This window comes from Crotalus tigris, unplaced genomic scaffold (assembly GCF_016545835.1).
Source record: "Crotalus tigris isolate CLP2741 ecotype Arizona unplaced genomic scaffold, ASM1654583v1 scf7180000018548.2558034, whole genome shotgun sequence".
NCBI classification, from domain to species: Eukaryota; Metazoa; Chordata; class Lepidosauria; order Squamata; family Viperidae; genus Crotalus; species Crotalus tigris.
The window spans coordinates 519,924-539,506 of NW_024097071.1; the positions used below are offsets into that span (position 1 = coordinate 519,924).

General features: G+C 40.8%; 1 protein-coding gene across 11 annotated transcripts in view; it reads right to left on the reverse strand.

Annotated features, from left to right (window-relative positions):
• The window catches only part of ANKS1B (ankyrin repeat and sterile alpha motif domain containing 1B), a 359,470-nt gene that overhangs the window by 9,739 nt on the left and 330,148 nt on the right, over positions 1 to 19,583 (reverse strand). For 7 of the 11 annotated variants that reach the window (XR_005557974.1, XM_039354033.1, XM_039354030.1 and 4 more), the window contains 5 exons: positions 17,321 to 17,449; positions 16,003 to 16,074; positions 6,897 to 6,983; positions 5,895 to 5,915; positions 979 to 1,116 (listed from right to left, as the gene is read on the reverse strand). Coding sequence is in view for 10 of the 11 variants with exons in the window: in XM_039354033.1 (XP_039209967.1) it covers positions 979 to 1,116; positions 5,895 to 5,915; positions 6,897 to 6,983; positions 16,003 to 16,074; positions 17,321 to 17,449 (447 nt within the window). In the remaining variant the exon portion in view is untranslated. The remainder of the gene's footprint in view (positions 1 to 978; positions 1,117 to 5,894; positions 5,916 to 6,896; positions 6,984 to 16,002; positions 16,075 to 17,320; positions 17,450 to 19,583) is intronic. The other 4 variants (XM_039354032.1, XM_039354031.1, XM_039354038.1 and 1 more) reach the window with 1 other exon arrangement.

Here is a 19,583-nt window from a genome sequence, read left to right on the forward strand (position 1 = left end):
AATGTTTTTTTTATTTACGATATTTTTTTCTTCAATTTATTTGTGTCCTCCTTTTCATTGCAAAAAAGTTGGTCACCTTACCACTAGTCAAAGCACTGAAGTGTTGTGGTGGTATGTGGAAATGACCTTGGGAGACAGAAGGAAAAACCATAGCCCAGGCAACAGTCTGATTAGAGACAGCTCAGTCTGCAGCTAGAGGAAAATCAGGGAAACATTTCTTAAGGGGTCCTTCCTAGTTTTCCAGCAATTAAAAAGAGAGGAAGGGAGAAATATTTTCAGACTTGCAAGTTTTTGTTTGATACAACCTTATAATAAAAATAATGCTGATACTCCCGGTAGTGCTTCCTTTTTGGACTACCTCAAAGGACTAACAAGAGCCATATACTATCAGGGACTCAGTGCAATTGTTTTAAGGCCTTCTCTCTGTTATCTGACCCTCTAGGTGCACATACAGGACTGTAATTGCAGATGTGCATATATTTGCTGCATGATTCAGGACAAAATATCTCACGCTGCTATGGAATCTGCTGTCCCAATATACAGCAATATCTGCACTTGCTTCAAGGGAGATTAATGGAGCATAGGGCTCACTAGATGTTGGTTGAATGTTATTTGTAATTTCAGAAGCAGTATACTTTATATAACACTAGTTATTAGCAAAATATTATGTTCACTTCATACTTCAAACTTTTCATGGGCATCTAGGCCAAAATGTGGGTGTTTAAACTGATCCTCCCTAATTTTTCATTATCCTCTTGCTTACATGGCATAGTTGCAATATATGATTTTTCAAAAAGAAACTTAGTTATAACATCATAATGATATGAAACATTTATATTAAATTTTAAATAGTAGTTATTATGCAATTTATTCATCGGTACCAGAACTACTCTACAGCAACTTTCTTCTTAACTGAAATTATGCAGGAAATTATACAGGTTTGTTAGCTACCACATAGAAGAAAAATTATATACCAACCACATCAAAGGCTGTGAACACATGACAGTAATGGTGATTTGTCTTCAAGTCTTTTGTAATATAAGCAAATGTTGAGAGGTCTTCGGGGTCTTGTGCGGCACAGGAAATGTTACGAATCTCATGTTCAGCAATAATATTCTAAATGTAAAGAAAAGAAATATTTATATATATTTAATTATCCAATCTAGTTCCAATATTTTATAATACTTAGGTTTTACATTGTTGCTAATATAAATAAAATAATAAGCAAGCTGTAACTGTATTTAAATTCAGCAATAAGCAAAATGTGTTATCTCCTATCCTGTTCTGTGTTTCTAAACTTTTAATTGTATGGCTGAATTCATTAATCATTATTCCCCTCTCAACTGATATTGAAAGTTAAAATAGAAAGATACTGTAGAAATATCTACAAAACTTCAAAGTTTTCTTTGCATGTTAGTTATTGAACGTGAAGTTTTCAAATCTGTTCTAATGATACTGAGAACAGAAAGGATGTGGTAGATAATTTTTATTACTGACGGTAAAAAAAATAATAGCATTATATTACAGATTTGTTACTGGTTGTTAATACGCAAATGGAATTCATGTAGTGAATTCAGTGTAGTGATTAATATTTAATTCATCTATTAGATAAAAAGACAAAATTTATTAGTACATAAATATATTCCGTTATCAGAGTAAATGATACAAAATCTTTCTTTAGACTTTCTTTTTTAAATTTAGGAATCAGTAAATGAATATATAAAATGCTATAGAAATTAATTTATGGTGCCATACTTACATATTTAACATGAGTGTGAAGACAATTTACTGAACCATATAAACTGAGTGATACTATCCAGATTATTATAATATAAACATTTATTTATTTTATTACTTTATTGATGAAATTTATATACCACCTCAATCCAATAGGATTCTAGATGATTTGCAACATGCATTAGAAAATATAAATCAATATGAATAAAATTAAATCTGGCATCAAAGGTCTGCATAACCACTCCAGTTTTTAATATTACAAAAAGATATATACCTTTATTACATCCATTTTATGAGTATTTTTTCATAAAATATGTATTTATTTCATTAAAGCTAAGCAACTATTATTCTACATATATTTTGCCTACAAAAATAACAATCATATTAGTAAGCTTTGCTTTTTAAAGTTCTTTAAACTAACGTTTTGATTAAAATTATTTATTCTATGCTACTATTGGTAAAACAGTTTTTCAGGGTTTTTTATTCCTTCTATTGCTACTTTCAAAACTGCTGGATTAAAACACTATGGATTGCAAATGAAACCATAAATGTTGCCTTAGGATATTAATCCATTAGCAATGCTGTTAAGAAAAAGTCTTCAATATTCTCAGAAAGGAATTAGAATTAGAAGAAGTATTTGTGCCAAAACCAGAAATTGGAATAGCTTAATAAGCTTTGTCATTTTTAATGTACATTTCCAACTTAGTTCTATTTCACTGAAAGGTCTGTTCAAATTTGAATCCGCTAGTTCAAATCCCCTTTCTCTTTCCCCTAAAATTATGGGACTCATAAAGCTAGTTTTCATTCAATATAAGTAAAAATAACTAATCTATGATTTAGAACTGTAAATTTAGTCTCCCCCCCCCTTTTTTTTTTGCTGTTGTATGCTACTTAGCATTCTTTAGGACCAAAGCAAATTAAGAGGCAATTTCACAATTTGCTTTGATTTTCAAGAACTTGGGAAATTGCTTCTGGCTTTCATGTCCAAAATGGAAACAAAATTAAACTTAAAAATTGAATAATTGTATAATATAGAAATGGCTTGTAATAACTAAATACAATGCAAAATATTGAGGTGTAAATATAGTAAGCATTTTACTGTATTGGGAAGAGTCAGAAGTCACTTTTTCCTTTTTTTTTTTTTATCCTGCCCCTCCCTTTTCTTCTGTTGTTTAATCTTTATTTTCATTGTTGTTGTTAATTGCGAAGTCGTGTCCGACCCATCGCGACCCCATGGACAACGTTCCTCCAGGTCTTCCTGTCCTCTATCATCTTCTGGAGTCCATTTAAATTCACACCTACTGCTTCAGTGACTCCATCCAGCCATCTCATTCTCTGTCGTCCCCTTCTTCTATTGCCCTCAATCTTTCCCAGCATTAGGCTCTTCTCCAGTGAATCCTTCCTTCTCATTAGGTGGCCAAAGTACTTGAGTTTCAACTTCAGGATCTGGCCTTCTAAAGAGCAGTCGGGGTTGATCTCTTCTAGGACTGACCGGTTTGAACGCCTTGCAGTCCAAGGGACTCGCAGGAGTCTTCTCCAGCACCATAGTTCAAAGGCCTCAATTCTTTTGCGCTCAGCCTTTCTTATGGTCCAACTTTCACAGCCATACATTGCAACTGGGAAAACCATGGCCTGGACTATACGCACTTTTGTTGGCAGGGTGATGTCTCTGCTTTTTAGAATGCTGTCTAGATTTGCCATAGCTTTCCTCCCCAGGAGCAAGCGTCTTTTAATTTCTTGGCTGCAGTCCCCATCTGAGGTGATCTTGGAGCCCAGAAAAATAAAATCTGTCACTACCTCCATTTCTTCCCCATCTATTTGCCAGGAATTGAGAGGGCCGGATGCCATGATTTTGGTTTTCTTAATGTTGAGTTTCAAGCCAACTTTTGCACTCTCCTTCTTCACCCGCATCAAGAGGCTCTTTAGTTCCTCTTCACTTTCTGCCATTAGAGTGGTATCATCTGCATATCTTAGGTTGTTGATATTTCTCCCGGCAATCTTAATTCCAACTTTTGATTCATCTAGCCCTGCCTTTCTCATGATGTGCTCTGCATATAAGTTAAATAGGCAGGGCGACAGTATACAGCCTTGCCGGACTCCTTTTCCAATTTTGAACCAATCAGTGGTTCCGTGTTCGGTTCTCACTGTTGCTTCCTGACCCACATATAGGTTTCTAAAGAGACAAATGAGATGGTCTGGTACTCCCATCTCTTTAAGGACTTGCCACAATTTGTTGTGATCCACACAATCAAAGGCTTTTGCATAGTCAATGAAGCAGAAGTAGATGTTTTTCTGGAACTCCCTAGCTTTCTCCATGATCCAGCGTATGTTGGCAATTTGATCTCTAGTTCCTCTGCCTCTTCGAAATCCTGCCTGTACTTCTGGTAGTTCTCGATCCACATACTGCTGGAGTCTAGCTTGTAGGATTTTAAGCATAACTTTACTAGCATGTGAAATGAGTGCAATGGTGCGATAGTTTGAACATTCTTTGGCATTGCCTTTCTTTGGAATTGGAATGTAAACTGACCTTTTCCAATCCTGTGGCCACTGTTGAGTTTTCCAAATTTGCTGGCAAATTGAGTGTAGCACTTTTACTGCATCGTCTTTTAAGATTTTGAATAGCTCAGCTGGAATACTGTCACCTCCACTAGCTTTGTTGTTGCTCAGATTTTCTAAGGCCCATTTCACTTCACATTCTAGGATGTCTGGTTCGAGGTCAGTGACCATCTCATTGTGGTTATCTGGGATGTTAAGCTCATTCTTGTATAGTTCTTCTGTGTAGTTTTGCCATCTCTTCTTAATCTCTTCTGCCTCTGTTAGGTCTCTGCCATTTTGGTCCTTTATCATGCCCATCTTTGCATGAAACGTTCCCTTCATATCTCCAATTTTCTTGAAGAGATCTCTGGTCCTCCCTATTCTGTTGTTTTCTTCTATTTCTTTGCACTGTTCATTTAAGAAGGCATTCTTATCTCTTCTAGCTACTCTCTGGAATTCTGCATTCAATTGGGTGTATCTTTCTCTTTCTCCTTTGCCTTTCGCTTCCCTTTTCATTGTACTTTATATTATAAGAAACCTCAATAAAATCCTCAAAACAGAGAAGCAAAGCAAATAATTGAATAAATTTATTTTAGCTACTTTTACTAAAAATCAGACAAAATCATTGTCCCTTTCACTAACTCCACATAGTTAACCATCTCTTGTGTCTAATATTACAATAGAGCAATGCACATGCTTATTCTCAAAATGTAATTTAAGGTGCTGGTCTATACCTATAAAGCAGTGGTTCTCAACCTGTGGGTCGGGACCCCATTTGGGGTCGAACGACCATTTCACGGGGGTTGCCAAACAACACAGTCCACCATTTTTTCCCCCTTTTCCTTAGCTGTGCTACTCCCTTTTATTCTATTGGCTTTTGAAAGCCAATAGAATAGACTCTCTTGAATAGAGTCTAATTCTATTGGCTTTCAAAAGCCAATAGGAATCGTCCAGGCTGTCTCTGCCCTGCTGAGCCCGCCAAAAGTCCCATTCTGCAAATGGTGCTGCACCAGTTGAGTAGTCCTCGACTTACGACCGGTTGAGTAGTCCTCAACTTACGACCAGTTGGGGGTCATGGCGTTAAAAAGGTTGAGAACCACTGCTATAAAGCGATACGAGTTCTTAGAGACTGCCATTCCCCAACAGTTTCCGCTGTTCTGGGGGGTCTTTGGAGTACAATGGGCTAGTTTTTAATGCCAGTTTGATCATAAAAGAATATAAAGTGGAAAATGCAATCAAAGCCATATTAAAAGAAAATATATACACCAGTCTGCAAAGAACTGTGGACCAAGGCATGCACCTAACTATTTATCCTCCTTTCTGTATATCTATTGGATTACTGCTATAATCATGCAACTCTTCCCTGTTTCTCAGGTGATTCCTAGAGGTATCATAAATTTTAAAAGAATAGATGATTTCCCTCATTTGAAATTACAATGAAGACTCCTAAAAAAACTTTTGTTTTCCTCAAGGTAATATATGATATTCAATTATCAAAGGAAAGGAACAATTAAAGAGCTCCAATAAGCTCAGTTTATACTTAAGTTGGAAATGTATGTAAAAATTATGATTATTTCAAGGAAACAGACATAGACACAAGCAGGTTCATGAAATTTCAATACCTTATGCATCTTATTTTGAAGCTGGCCCGGACAGTATGTATTAAAAAAGAAATAGTATTGGACAGTAAAATTATCACTTGGATGAAACAATATTAACTGATCAAATATACATAAAATGGACAAAGCCAGATGTTTATCTTAAGCCAAACTGCTGCAACATTAGTCAACTTGTGAATAGATCACTATTATTTTAGGTTAAAACTTCATCAATATAGTTTGTTAACTAAATATGAATATCTTTGCTTATGTCTGATAGCTTAGATATTCTTATAACAATGAGAAATTTAAGCTGTGATCTTAATTAGACAGCTACATCATAAAGGGGAATATAAACAAAACAAAAATAAAACAAATGAAAATGGCATGAACACTGTTATTGGTATTGACCATGTATACATGAAAAGCAAAGTGTTTGGACTATGAAATAAAGCATGGCTGATGCCATTTACTTACGTCCACTTCAATTTATTTCATGGCTAATTGGGGTTCTTTGTGAAAGTGGAGGAATATCTGTAGTTTTGGCTCCGTGTGTGTGTGTGTGTGTGTATAAAAATAAAAATGTGTAATGTTCTGGTTTACAGTAAGTTGGATAGTTTCTCTAAAAAAAAAGTCCTCTACTAAAGTCCTATGATAGAATGTACTGCTATGCACAATGGTTGTAGACAGATTTGAAAAATATACTAGCAAGGAAATGTCAGTGACATCAAGTAGTTCTGGATTTGTCGTGACCATTTTTATTTTACATTGAATACTTAACTGTTCTACATTTAACACAAAATTCACGGCCTATGAGAGAACATTCTCTCATAAATATTGATATAACAGTATCTTTGTAACTCAGGCTATGATTTCATGCATCTGATGAAAGCATCATAGCTTATGAAAGTTTCAGCTAGAATAAACTTGATTATTTTTAAAATGTAATAAGAATCATTTGCTACTGAAAGGAATGGAGAGCGTCTATTTGCAACTACTTAAAATGAAGTAAGAAATGACACCTACCTTATTTGTTGCATCAATAAATTTTACTCCTTTATAAGAGACAGATAGAACAATAGTAGGAACTTTCTTCATTTGTTCGGTAGACTTCTGAAATTAAAAACAAACATAAAAATTATGAATTGGGGAACTCTATTATTTCCTTTCTTCTCATCGAGATAAATAATACCTTACCTGCTATGGTTGTGCAGTGCTTCATTCAAAAAACAGAAGATGTTTCGGAGCAAATAGACAAGTATTGTGGTAGCTATCTGCAACAAACTAAACCAAATCTGCCTTTTGTTATGATTATGTAGCAGATGTGAAAGATAGCCATACAGTTCCCCCCAAAAGGTGTGGCTGCTTTCAGGAACTGCATACAGGCACTACTTTTGAGCTTTTGTTCATTCAAAGCATTTGCTTTCTTTGCATCTGAAGCACTGCACACCTTTTACCCATTGTAGCTGTAAGAAAATAGTTAAAGTATACCCACCAAATGCTAGAGGGAAAAAGGCTCTGTCTTAATTTATTTAAAAGCATGTGTGGAGGAGGTCTCCTTTCAGGCAAGAAGATAACAAAGAACTAAATGTATTTGTTCTGATCATGTAACAGTTAACAGCAGAAATATTTGAACCAGAAAATAACAATTATAACTGAATCATCATATTACTATTTTGGGGCTTATATTAAAATGTTTAATTTCTAGGTCTGCAAAGTTTATCATTTTGTAATTTACTTTTTAAGGCATCTGCAATTATTTGCCATTTAACAATTTATGATAACTTTATGATAAATAAAAACAAAATATTTAAGAAGAGATTCAGACACCCATTTGTCTGAAATGGTATAGGTTTCCTGCTTGAGCAGGGGGTTGGACTAGAAGACATCCAAGGTCCTTTCCAATTCTGTTATTCATGTCTTTAAAATAGATTTATTTTAGCACAATAAACACCTGATAGTGAAATTTCTGAGAAGGGGCGTTGTCTTACCTGAACGCCTTTTCTCAGCACGGAGATGGAGAATCCACCAATGGATTAGCTCTGTCTTCCTGCCCATTCAGACCAGGTCAGCCAAACTTGCTACACTTGTCCTGGGCTAGGCCACACCCAGTCTTGACAAGGGCGAAAGCAGCTGACGACAGTCCAACGTGTTGGCTCCCAGATCCCTAACACTGTCCTGACAACCTTACAGGGAGGGAATGGATTCACCATCTCCGTGTTGAGAAAAGGCGTTCAGGTAAGACAACGCCCCTTCTCCAGCACAGGAGATGGAGAATCCACCAATGGGACATACCAAAGCCTCACTGTCCCAATGGGTGGGAAACAGAAAAGGCCGGAACCACGTCCCTGGAAACCACCTGCTGAAGGACCCTCCTTCCAAAGGAGGCGTCCGCAGATGCAAACCTGCCTATCTTATAGTGCTTCACGAATGGTGAAGGCGAAGACCATGTCACAGCCCTGCAAACCTCATCGATAGAAGCCTGTGTGGCCCATGCTGCAGAGGTCGCAGCGCTGCGAGTAGAATGTGCTGTGATATGATTTGGAGCTGGCAGGGAATGCGGCTGGTACGTCTCAGCAATTCAAGTCCTGATCCACCTACCTATGGTTGAGGCAGACACCTTCTGCCCCATGGAGGCCTGGTGAAAAGAGACGAAGAGGGCTTCAGACTTACAAAAGGTTGCCGTTCTCCTGATATAATGTTTCAATGCCCTGCAGACATCCAGTGCATGCCTCTGTCACTCCAAGTCGTGAGACGGATTCGGGCAAAAATCCAGTAACACAATCTCCTGTGCCTGATGAAAAGGGGTGTTGGTCTTTGGGATGAAGGTAGGGTCCAAATGAAGGACCACCCGGTTTTGGTGAAAAGTACAGAGGTCCTCTTTGACTGACAGTGCCGCAAGCTCAGAGATGCATCTGGCCAACATGATGGCAACCAAGAAAGCCACCTTGAAGGACAAGAACCTCAGGGCACAGGTTTTGATAGGCTCAAACGGCAGTTTGGTGTGGGCCCGTAGGACACACGGTAATTCCCAAGAAGGATACCTGTGTACTACGGGAGGTTTTGTGTTAGCTCCCTTGAGGAAGGAGCGAATTCTAGGATGCTGAGCCAAGGGAAGTGAATTGTCACAGGTAAGTAAGGGACGCAATCTGCCTATGGATGGTGTTAGGTGCCAACCCCTTATCGAGGCCCTCGAGTAGGTATTCCAGGATGCTCGGAATTGTTATGTCTGAAATACCCAGATGCTGCCTCTTGCACCAGTTGCAAAAATTCCTCCATGAGTCATATATGCGATTTGTTGCTGGCCGTCGCAAGGCCTGGATCATGGAAATCACGCTGGGCGAGTATGATTCCCGTGTCAGGATCCAGCATTCAAGTGCCAGGTGGCTAACTGTAGCCACTGGGGTTCTGGGTGTTGAAGAACTCCCTGGCTGAGGGACGCCCGATCCAGGGGAATCCTACATGGGGGAGAATTGGAGAGATTCATGAGGTCAGCGAACCATGGTCTCCGTGGCCAATACAGGGCCACGAGTATGACCTCCGCCTGCTCCTGAAGCATTTTGCGAATGACAGCTGGAATCAGGGGCAGAGGAGGAAATGCATAAAGCAGGCCCTCCGGCCATGGACTCCGGAGAGCGTCCGCTCTCTCCGCTCCTGAGGATGGGAACCAGGAGAAGAATCTTGGGAGTTGGGAATTTGTCGGTGAAGCAAACAGATCTACTACTGGGAGTCTGAATCTCTGCAATATTTCCACGAAGAGGTCCGGGTGCAGGCGCCACTCTGAGTGATCCATTGTCGTCCTGATTAGAAAGTCCGCTTGCCTGTTTGCCTCCCCCGAGATGTGCTCGGCTCTGAGGGAGGCTAGATTGGTCTCTGCCTAGGAGCTCAATAGCTGGGCCTTGGCCATGAGGGACCTGGACTGGGTACTCCCTTGCCGGTTCACATGGGCCTTTGCCACCACATTGTCCGTGAGGACTAGCATGTGTTGCCTTGCAACTCTGTCGTGGAATTGGCGGAGAGCCAAGCCTATGGCTCTGAGTTCTAACCAGTTGATGTTCTGTTTCAGATCTGCTCGGGACCATTGTCCCTGAGCCAACTGAAACTGAAGGTGTGCCCCCCCCCAGCCAAACAACCTAGCATCTGTCGTGAGCGTGAGACGATTGGGTTCCTTGAAGGAGGACCCTCTGGCTATCGCTGGTGAGAACCACCATCAAAGGGACCGCCGGGTCTGAGAGGGAACCCTTACCCGTTGGTTGGAGGAGCTGGTGCCCAACCTTTGGAAGGGTAGGAGGAACCACTGGAGTTTCCTGGAATGCAGTCTGCCCACGGAACTATCGCGATGCACGAGACCATCTTTCCCAAGAATTGGGAGAGAAGGGCCAGTGTCACTGTGTGTTCCCTGCTTACCCTGAGGGCCATGGCCCGGATGCTGTCCCAGCATTCCTGGGACAGAAATACCTGGCAACGGACTGTGTCTATGATGGCACCCAGGTGTAGTAGTTGGGTGGAGGGGATGGTTTGGCTTTTCTGAAAGTTCACCAAAAACCCATGCTTCTGAAGGATCCTGATCGATAACATCAGGTCCGACCTGACGGCTTGAAGGGAGGACGACTGGATTAGAATGTCACCCAGATAACATTGGACGTGCACCGGTACCAATCGAAGCTGTGCAGCCAGTACCGCCAGGACTTTGGTAAACACCCTTGGAGCTGATGAGAGGCCGAAAGGGAGGGTCCTGTATTGGTAGTGATGGCCTGCATAACAGAACCTGAGGAACTGACGGTGATTGGGGAGAATGGGGATGTGGAGATATGCTTCCGTGAGGTCTATGGACATCAGGAAGTCTCTGGTACATATGCTGCCCAAGATGGACTGGAGCGTTTGCATCTTGAATTTTCGGTATGCAATATGGTAATTCAGACCTTTAAGGTCTAGAATCACCTTCCACCCTCCTGAAGTTTTGGGACCACAAAGAGGATGGAGTAAAATCCCCACCCCTGTTGCTCGGCCGATACAGGTTCTATGGCCCTTATCCCAAGAGATGTCAAATGGCCTCCTGCATGAGGCCGCTTTTGATGGGGTTCCTTGATGAGGGACAAGGAATGAAGCGCTCTGGGGGCCTTGACACGAATTCCAGGGTCAGACCGTATCGAACGGTCTGACGGATCCAGGAATTTGTGGTGGTGGCTTCCCATTGGTGGGGAAAGAACGCCAATCTGCGCCCTATGGGAAGGGTAGTTTGGGAGTCACTTGGATCTCCTGTAAGGGCGACCCCCCCCTCAAAAGGGCCGCTTGCTCTGGAATTGTTGTCTGGGTCTGGGGCTGGTTCTATCGGGCGGACGATCCTGTCTGGCCGTGAAGGGACGAGGAGGCTGGGTGGAGCCCAAGCCCATTCCTGGCCAAAAGGACTGCCTGCGAGCGTACGAGTTGGTGCGCCTGTCAGCCTGTTTGGAGAGGTGGGCCAACACCTTCCGCTTATCTTTATTTTCGGTTAAATAAGGAGTAAAGGCCTCTCCAAACAGGAGACCACCCTGATAGGGAACCGTGGCTAGACGCCACTTGGACTTTGGGTCGGCTTGCCAATGTATCATCGTGCTGAGACATTGGATGCCATAAACCTGGAGGAGAACCTGACCGCATGTAGTGTCGCATCTGAGACATATTCTGATGTTGCAACGAGCTTGCTCAGATCTTGTTGGGTACATACCTCCTCCGGGGGAAGCCTGGCTTGTAGTTGACAAAGCCAGAGTAGGGAAGTCCTAGCAAAGAATGATGCACAAGTGGCAGCTCTTATTGTCCACGCACTGCCTGGTGGGTCCTGCGGAAAGCCATTTCCCATCTCCTGTCCTCAGCCTTTAGCACCTCTGCCATATCCCCTGAAACTGTAGACGAGGACAAGAGAGGGCCACAAGGTCCTTTGTCTGGTCTCTGGTCTCTGGCGCCGCGTGAACAGCGGAGGGGAAGTGCCAGTTGATATCCACTGCTTCCAGACCATGTTACGAAAGAGTGCCGGATAGGGAACGTGGTGCTGAGTTACGACGGGCTTGAAGAACACCAGGTTCGAGTCTGAGCTGGGCGGTGGATCTGACTGAGGGGTCTGGTCAGGTCCTATGTTGGCCATCGTACTGGCTCTGCGGAGTAGTGGCAGGAATAGGGCCGGATTGAATAGTCCTCAAAATGGTGGAGGGTCTGGAGGAGGGTCTTCCTCCTCCCACCATGACATATCTGGTTGGTCATCTCCTAAAGGAGATGAGGCCCTGCTATAAGAGTGTTGGGACGGTAAAGGGGTACCTTAATACTCATGTGCACCCGACTGGAAGAATGCAGGGGGCCTGGAAGTCACAAACTCAGGTCTGGCCACACTGTATGACCTGGCAGCAAGTGTCCGGTCCACCTGAGAGATCAAAGATTTGAGACGGTCCTCAGATGGTGAACCCTCGGACTCGGCCGTCCTGAGTCCAGCCGCCGTGGGTATAAAAGTAGCCTCTGGGGCCAAGTGTGGGACACGCGGTGACAATGGTGGTTGGGGAGCCGTTTGACATTGGTTCACACCATGAGGGATAAGGTTTGCGGTGGGACTCCCCTCCGGAAACCATACCCCTTGGGAAGAAGACGAGGGCCCCAAAGGGAGATCAAAGTCCGAGTTCTCTATCTGCTCCATCTTTGCCCTGGTCTGCTTCTGTGCCTTGGAGAATTCCTTCTCCAAAGCCTGATGCCATCTGTTAGCCTGTTTCTCCGCCACTTTGGAAGGCTTCTTTCCAGAGATGGTCTTGGCCTTGGCTTTGATCCTGCCTGCCGCCTCCTAGTTGGAGGATTTTGCCTCTTATGGCTAGTGGATGGGGAGGCGGTGTCCTTGGGTTGAGACACCGTGGAGTCCTCCATCCTGGGGTGAGCTATCTCAGTGGCGCCGAGAGGGAACTCTGGCAGGGGATCAGTTGGTGGGATAGGCTGAGCAGATGGAGCAGGGGGTCGCCAAAGCAGTAGTTTGTTTCACCCTTCTCCCCTGGTCACCCGACCGGTAAGAGGGGGGACTGTTTGTCCCCTTTTTGCCTGAGTCTAGTCATGTCTATGGCAGCGGCAAGCCTGCTTGCACGTAGACTTCCTGGTAACGACGAGGTGTCACCACACTTGCCTGGTGGGTTGTATCTAACCCATTAGGAGATGGCCAAGATAAGGAATTGCACCAGTGAGAACCAGTGGTGCAGCTCAGCGGCTATGGCACGTATTAATGCAGGCCGGACTGGTAAGCGTGGTCAGGGAAGGCCTAGCACAAACCTAGGAAGCTTTGCCCGAGGATGGAATAGATTCCAGCTCACTCAATTAATGTCCGAAATGGCCCAGCAGTGAGTTGGATCGCGATCCAAGATGGAGGCCACCTTATCAGCCTGCAAAGAAGACCCGGAAAGGAACGGGCTGCGGGGGAAAAAACTGAAAGGCCGAAGATAAGGACTTCCGTGTGTATGTAAGCCCTTTCCTGCTTTGATGGTGGGCTCCAGAAACGATAGGGGGCCTTAAACTCGGCTTGTCCCGCCAGTCAAAAAGACAAAAGGATGACTGGAGCAAAATCTGTGAAAAAAGTCGACCGCTTTTCGGTGGTGAGCTCCGGAGCCAATAGGGGGAGCCTTAGGCTCCCCCCAATCAGTAATTGCTTTAGGCCTCCACCACCGAAAATTCCACCCCCACCCACCTCAAGGAGGTCCGATGCGATTCCGCAGCATCTGCTGCGAGAACGGTTGCTCGTTACTGTGGCCGGGAGAAGCATGTCGAATGAAAAAAAGGGAAGCCAACTGGAGCCTCCGCGTCCAGGATTTAGTCCCCACGGGGTTTTGGGATGTTTATCAGCTGCAGCGCTGATCCCAGCACTGCAGGATGAGAGGTAGGCTCGATGGAGGCTTGATGTTTTCAAACTGCAGCGCTGATCCCAGCGCTGCAGAATGAAAGGGAGCAAAGTCTAGGGGAAATTCCCTTTCCTTCCAACAATCATTCAGGGCAGCACTGATCCCAGCGTTGCCAAAGTGACCCCAGATTTTAGGGAGAATTCACCAATAAGAAAGTCTGTACTACCTGCTGGGAGCCAAACTTATCATGTCCTGTAGGGCTGGAGACCAGGTCAAGACTGGGTGTGGCCTAGCCCAGTACAGGCGTGGCAAGTTTGGCTGACTTGTTCTGAATGGGCAGGAAGACAGAGCTAACCCATTGGTGGATTCTCCATCTCCTGTGCTGGAGAAAGAAGCCTTTTGGTATAAAGTCTGACAGGTATTGGGAAGTTCTCCACTGTCATTTACATCAGTCTTTTCCTATTATTATAAAACCATGATATTCCCGAGGACAAGAGTGGCATTTCAGATTTATGCTTTGTGTCACTTTTACTGTTAAAAGACCATTTTCATGGCACCACCATTTGGGGATGATCTTCAAGGGCAGGCTTCACTTTCTCTGGATGGACTTCACCCAGGAAAGAAAATTAGTCTAAAACATTCCATGACTTCTGATCACCTTTCTAGGTTACATATTTAATGGAGTACAATGTACCCAAACTCTTTCTTTGCATTTAAAAAAAATATATAAAACATTATTATTGATCATTTTACACATAACAATGAAGAATTGCAGAAATCTGTAGGGAAGACTTTTTATATAGATATATTATATAAGAATTTCTATAGAAGAAAGTAGATTTTGTTTATTGTTTAAAATATTTATAATTTACCTAATTAAGGTACTGCAAAATAACTACTGGCAAAATGAGTAAACAATCATCAGATCAAGAAAATGATGTTAATATACAAGAACAACAACTTATCTCACCCCAGATACTTCTGAACCAAAACTCCAGCAACCTCAGCTAACATAGCCGAGCCTAAATTTATTCTGGAATCATTGGTTGAAACTCTTATGATGAGAACACAAGCATTCATGCTTACCAGCATGTGTGAGCAAAAGCTAAAGAAGAACATCATTAATAATTACAATTTCTCCTGATAGATAAGCTCCTGGCTGTGGAAGTGAATCAGATGTTGGAAAAGTGAGTAAGTTTATCCAAGAGGAAATGCTTAGATGTCCAGAAGCCAATGCTATGGTTTGAGTACAGGTGGAGAAGTCTGCATGTCAGACATCTCTTGTAATAATATGTTTGATGCATTATTAAAGGGAAAAGAAGATCATGTCCATTGGCATGTTGAGTTACATAATAAAACATTCAATTCTGCACTGCTCAAGGAAGATGAGATAATGAAGCAGCCTACCAATCAGCATTCTCAGTGACAGGATGTACTCTTGAACCGGTAACATGATGATATCCCATCTCTCAAGTTTGGGTTCAAAGTTGAGGGAAAAATATGACTTTCTTAAGGTAATTTCCTCTTGCTGAATTTTCCTCGCATATCAATATCATATTCGTGCTTAATACCATTAGAAATTATCTTCCCACCATCCAATGGCCATACATGGATGATAATGACAGAAGAGTGTTATCTCTCAGGCAGCAGCTCATCTGGAGCAAATCTTCAGCAACTTATGCTGGGATGAGTCACCAGCTTATGTTATCTGAATGATCACAGACTAAATAGAGATCCATAGATCATTTAAATATTTCTGTTGTCATTTTAGAATCTGAACTAAAGTACCCATCGTCCTCCACCTACAGCCCAACTACCCATCCTTATCTCTTATGCCAGTGTTGCTAACTTGGATGAATAAGATGGACATGGTGGCTTTGATATCATATATAGCACATCTCGGAAAAATTAATTAAGCATGAGAGAGCTACTGATGTAGTTACTAAAGTACTGAGCTAGAAACTAGCTATAGTAAGTTCTAGTCTTCCCATAGGCATGAAAGCTACCAGGCTAACTTTGGGCCAGTAACTGTTTCTTAACCCAACTCATTGCACAGGATTATGATTATGGAGAAAATGGAGGGATATGAAGATCTTATTTCTAATTATCTCTAATGCCCCCCCCAATTTCCATGATTCTTCATTGTTTTGTATAAAATAATAATCATTATTTACACCAATGTGAATTGTACAAACTAAAGATGGGATATAGATCTGGTCATAATAATAATGTAATCTGTTTCAAATTATAGGTTTATCTCCTGTAATCATTTGGAAGAGTAATGGTTTACTCACCCTCATCTTTGCACAGGCATCTTGTGTAGATTCTGTACCTCTTAGTTCTTTTACCAGCATAGAACCTAAATACTTAAAGGATACACAAATAATTTGTTTTCTTTAGTTAAGAACAGTGTAAATAATTTAAATTTTGAAGCAGAATTTGCTATTTTGTTTTTTGAACTGAATAATCATGATGTTCTCCAAATATTCTGAAGAACTGCCTAACTGATAAATGGATCTGAAATGGTAAAATTTGCAACTTTTTTTATAATGTTTGAGCAAGGTGTCTTTCTCTCCCCTGGTCTTTTCCCTTGCCTCATCTTCAACCAGTTTTGTTCTCCACTTTTGTTCTCCTTCCTTGCATAGCTACCCCTTCACTCTGATTTGGCCAATTAATAAACCCCAAAATATCCTTTTCAGTCATGTCAGTGCATACAGTAATCCCCAGGTGAGGTTAGCCCCATCCCTACCAGCTTTCCAGAGACATGTTTTTCCAGCAATCATGGGAGTAGGAAACTTGCAAAATAGTTGAATTATGCTTAAAACATGTTTATTCTCCCTCAGTCCTGATTTTTTTATGTTTAATTTTTTATAGTTGTCTATATTTGGTTTTAATTGTTTTGTTGCATATCACACATAATCACTTTTGTGAGAAAAGCGGATATGTAAATTTGCTAAATAAATAATACATCCAAACCACCTCTCCCTCAAATATATACTTCTAAAATTTTAAAATTCTAAAACTTTGGAAGAATGTTCATAATACTGGAAATTCTTATGGAATTTCTTTAGTCACACAAGGAATACAAGTAATCCTCGACTTACAACCACAATTGAGCCCAAATCTGTTATTGCTAAGCAAGACAATTGTTAAGTGAGTTTTTGCTCCTTTTATGACCTTTCTTGCCACAGCTGTTAAAGTGAATCATTGCAGTTGTTAAGTTAGTAACATGGTTGTTAAGTGAATCTGGCTTCCCCATTGTCTTTGCTTGTCAGAAGGTTGCAGAAAGGGATCACGTGACCCTGGGACACTGCAGCAGTCATAAAAACATGCCAGTTGCTATTTGTCCAAAATTCTGATCAAGTGACCACAGAGATGCTGCAATGGTTTTAATTGTGAAAAAAGGTCATGTCACTTTTTTCAGTGCCACTATAACTTCCAACAATCACTAAACAAATGGTTGTAAATCAAGGACAACCTGTACCTTGTCACTGCTGCTGTTTATATTAGGGAGAGAAAATAATTAGCCACCTTGTTAACAACCCAATTTCCACCCCTAAGTTGAGCAATTTTCAGTTGTTTGCAGAGAAATATTTTGTTTGATTGACTTACAAATGCTTTGTAATCACATGATTGGAAAATGAGTTTCTCTGGATGATGCTGCCAGTATTGTACTGGCGTTGATCCTGTAGCTTCATTAGGAGGCCTCAATGTAATAGAGGGTTCACCCCAGTCTCCAGTCTGAAAATAAGACACATTTCCAAAACAAAGTAAGCTATAGGAAGATTAGCAGGCAATAATGCTTTTCTTCATTTGTAATCAGTTTATATTGACTGATACTGCATGTATCATAAACTAATAAACTAACTTACGAAAGCTATGTGGACATTTCATATTATAATACTATGTTTCATCTGAATTTTCTAGCAAAGAACAAGTAATAGCCAAAATACATTAACATTATTTAAAGGAAATTATTACTGAGAGCTAATGGTTAAGACAACAGGTTAGAAACTGTGGAGGATGTGAATTCAAGTTCTGCCCTAGGCTCAAAGCCATCTGGGAAACCTTGAGCTAATCACTTTCTCTCAGTCCTAGGAAGGAGGCAGTGGCAAAACACCTCTGAAAAACCTCGCTAAGAAAATTGCAGAGACTTGTCCAGGCAGTCTCTGAGAATCAGACATGATTGAATGGAACGGGGGAAAATTACTAACATAGTATTTTACAGGAGAAACTAAAGACAGTTTCAGATACTTTACTCAAAATGGGAAATTCAATTAAATAAAGTACCTGAAAATAAACACCTACATTGTTCACTACTGATATGATTATAACTAGGCTTGTTTTATGAAAAGAAAATCTTATTTTGGCCAGTGGGACTTACTCCTAAGAAAACCTATTAGAAGTATAGTATTCCACCACCTTTTAAGTACTTAAAAGTCAATTCTGTAAAAACCAATGGGATAAAAAAAATATCTTAAGTCAATTTGCTAAGCATTAGAAATTAATATACTTACCGAAGGAAAGAAATAAACATTTTAGTATAATTTTCTTAGGAGTAAGCCTCACCAAATAAAATTGAATTAATTTTGGAGCAAATCTGTAAGGTTTTCTTTTAATTCACAAAACAATTACATTTAAAAAGCACTTACTAAAGCAAAACATTAAATTAAATGCTAAAAATAATTTCTTAGTTCATTTTTAAGTTATTTGTTCCTGCTGAACTGTTCTTGCATGGACAGAAATAGCAACTAATCATTAACATTTTATTAATCTTATTTAAACTTGAAAACATAACACATTAGCAAAAGCGACAGAAAAGCATAATTTTTACTGAGAATTCCAGTCACAGAAAGTATGCTTTAATTTCTCAAATCAGGACAGAGCAAACATAATAAGCATTATATACATATATACATATACATATATGTATCTCCCACATCTATGGGCCACATTAAAGACAAAGACAGAAGTTTATACAGATCTACAGTGACAAGCAGCACAAGATAAAGTTGAAGGCACCAATATTTTCTGTTTGGTGGAAACCAAAGCAGAACTGCAGAAACTCAAGCAAACAGAAACAACTTTGTGCCAACATTGCTGTATTTTTAGTTGAAGGCTGACAATAACGCAATTCATCTTCTTTTCTTAAAAGTGCTTTAACAATATCTTGAATAACTATTTCAACATTTTCCAAATGAAAGGTTTTTTAGGTTTTTTTTAATAAGAAAAGTGACTAATAAGGCAGTAAGTGAATAAGTCCCTACATCCTTGGAGCAGATGCATTTTTCTCTTTATCTTTCTTAATACTGGGAAATGCCACTGCACTTGTGCAATATAGCAAATACTGGTATATGCATAGTAACGCACTTGTTAGCACATACATTCGTGGTGACGCAGTGGTTAGAATGCAGTACTGCAGGCTATTTCCGCTGATTGCTGGTTGCCAGCAGTTCGACAGTTCGATTCTCACCAGCTCAAGATTGACTCAGCCTTCCATCCTTCCGAGGTCAGTAAAATGAGGACCCAGATTGTTGGGGGCAATATGCTGACTCTGTAAACCACTTAGAAAGGGCTGAAAGCACCGTGAAGTGGTATATAAGTCTAAATGCTATTGCTATTAATAATATTCAATATTAATAATGTGAATTAATTCTAGATTGAATTCAATGTTAAACACATGTAATTGATTTTGTGAAAGCAACTTTCTCTACTTTCCCCTTTAGCCAAGTAAGATGAGAACATATATGATTGGAACTCTAATTCCTAGGGGAAAATCCATCCATTTGTATGGATCTGTGTCATTCCAGGCTTTCTGTTCAGCATAGCTACCAAAATGTATAAGTAGTATTTTACGGTCTTACAAAGGCTGCTG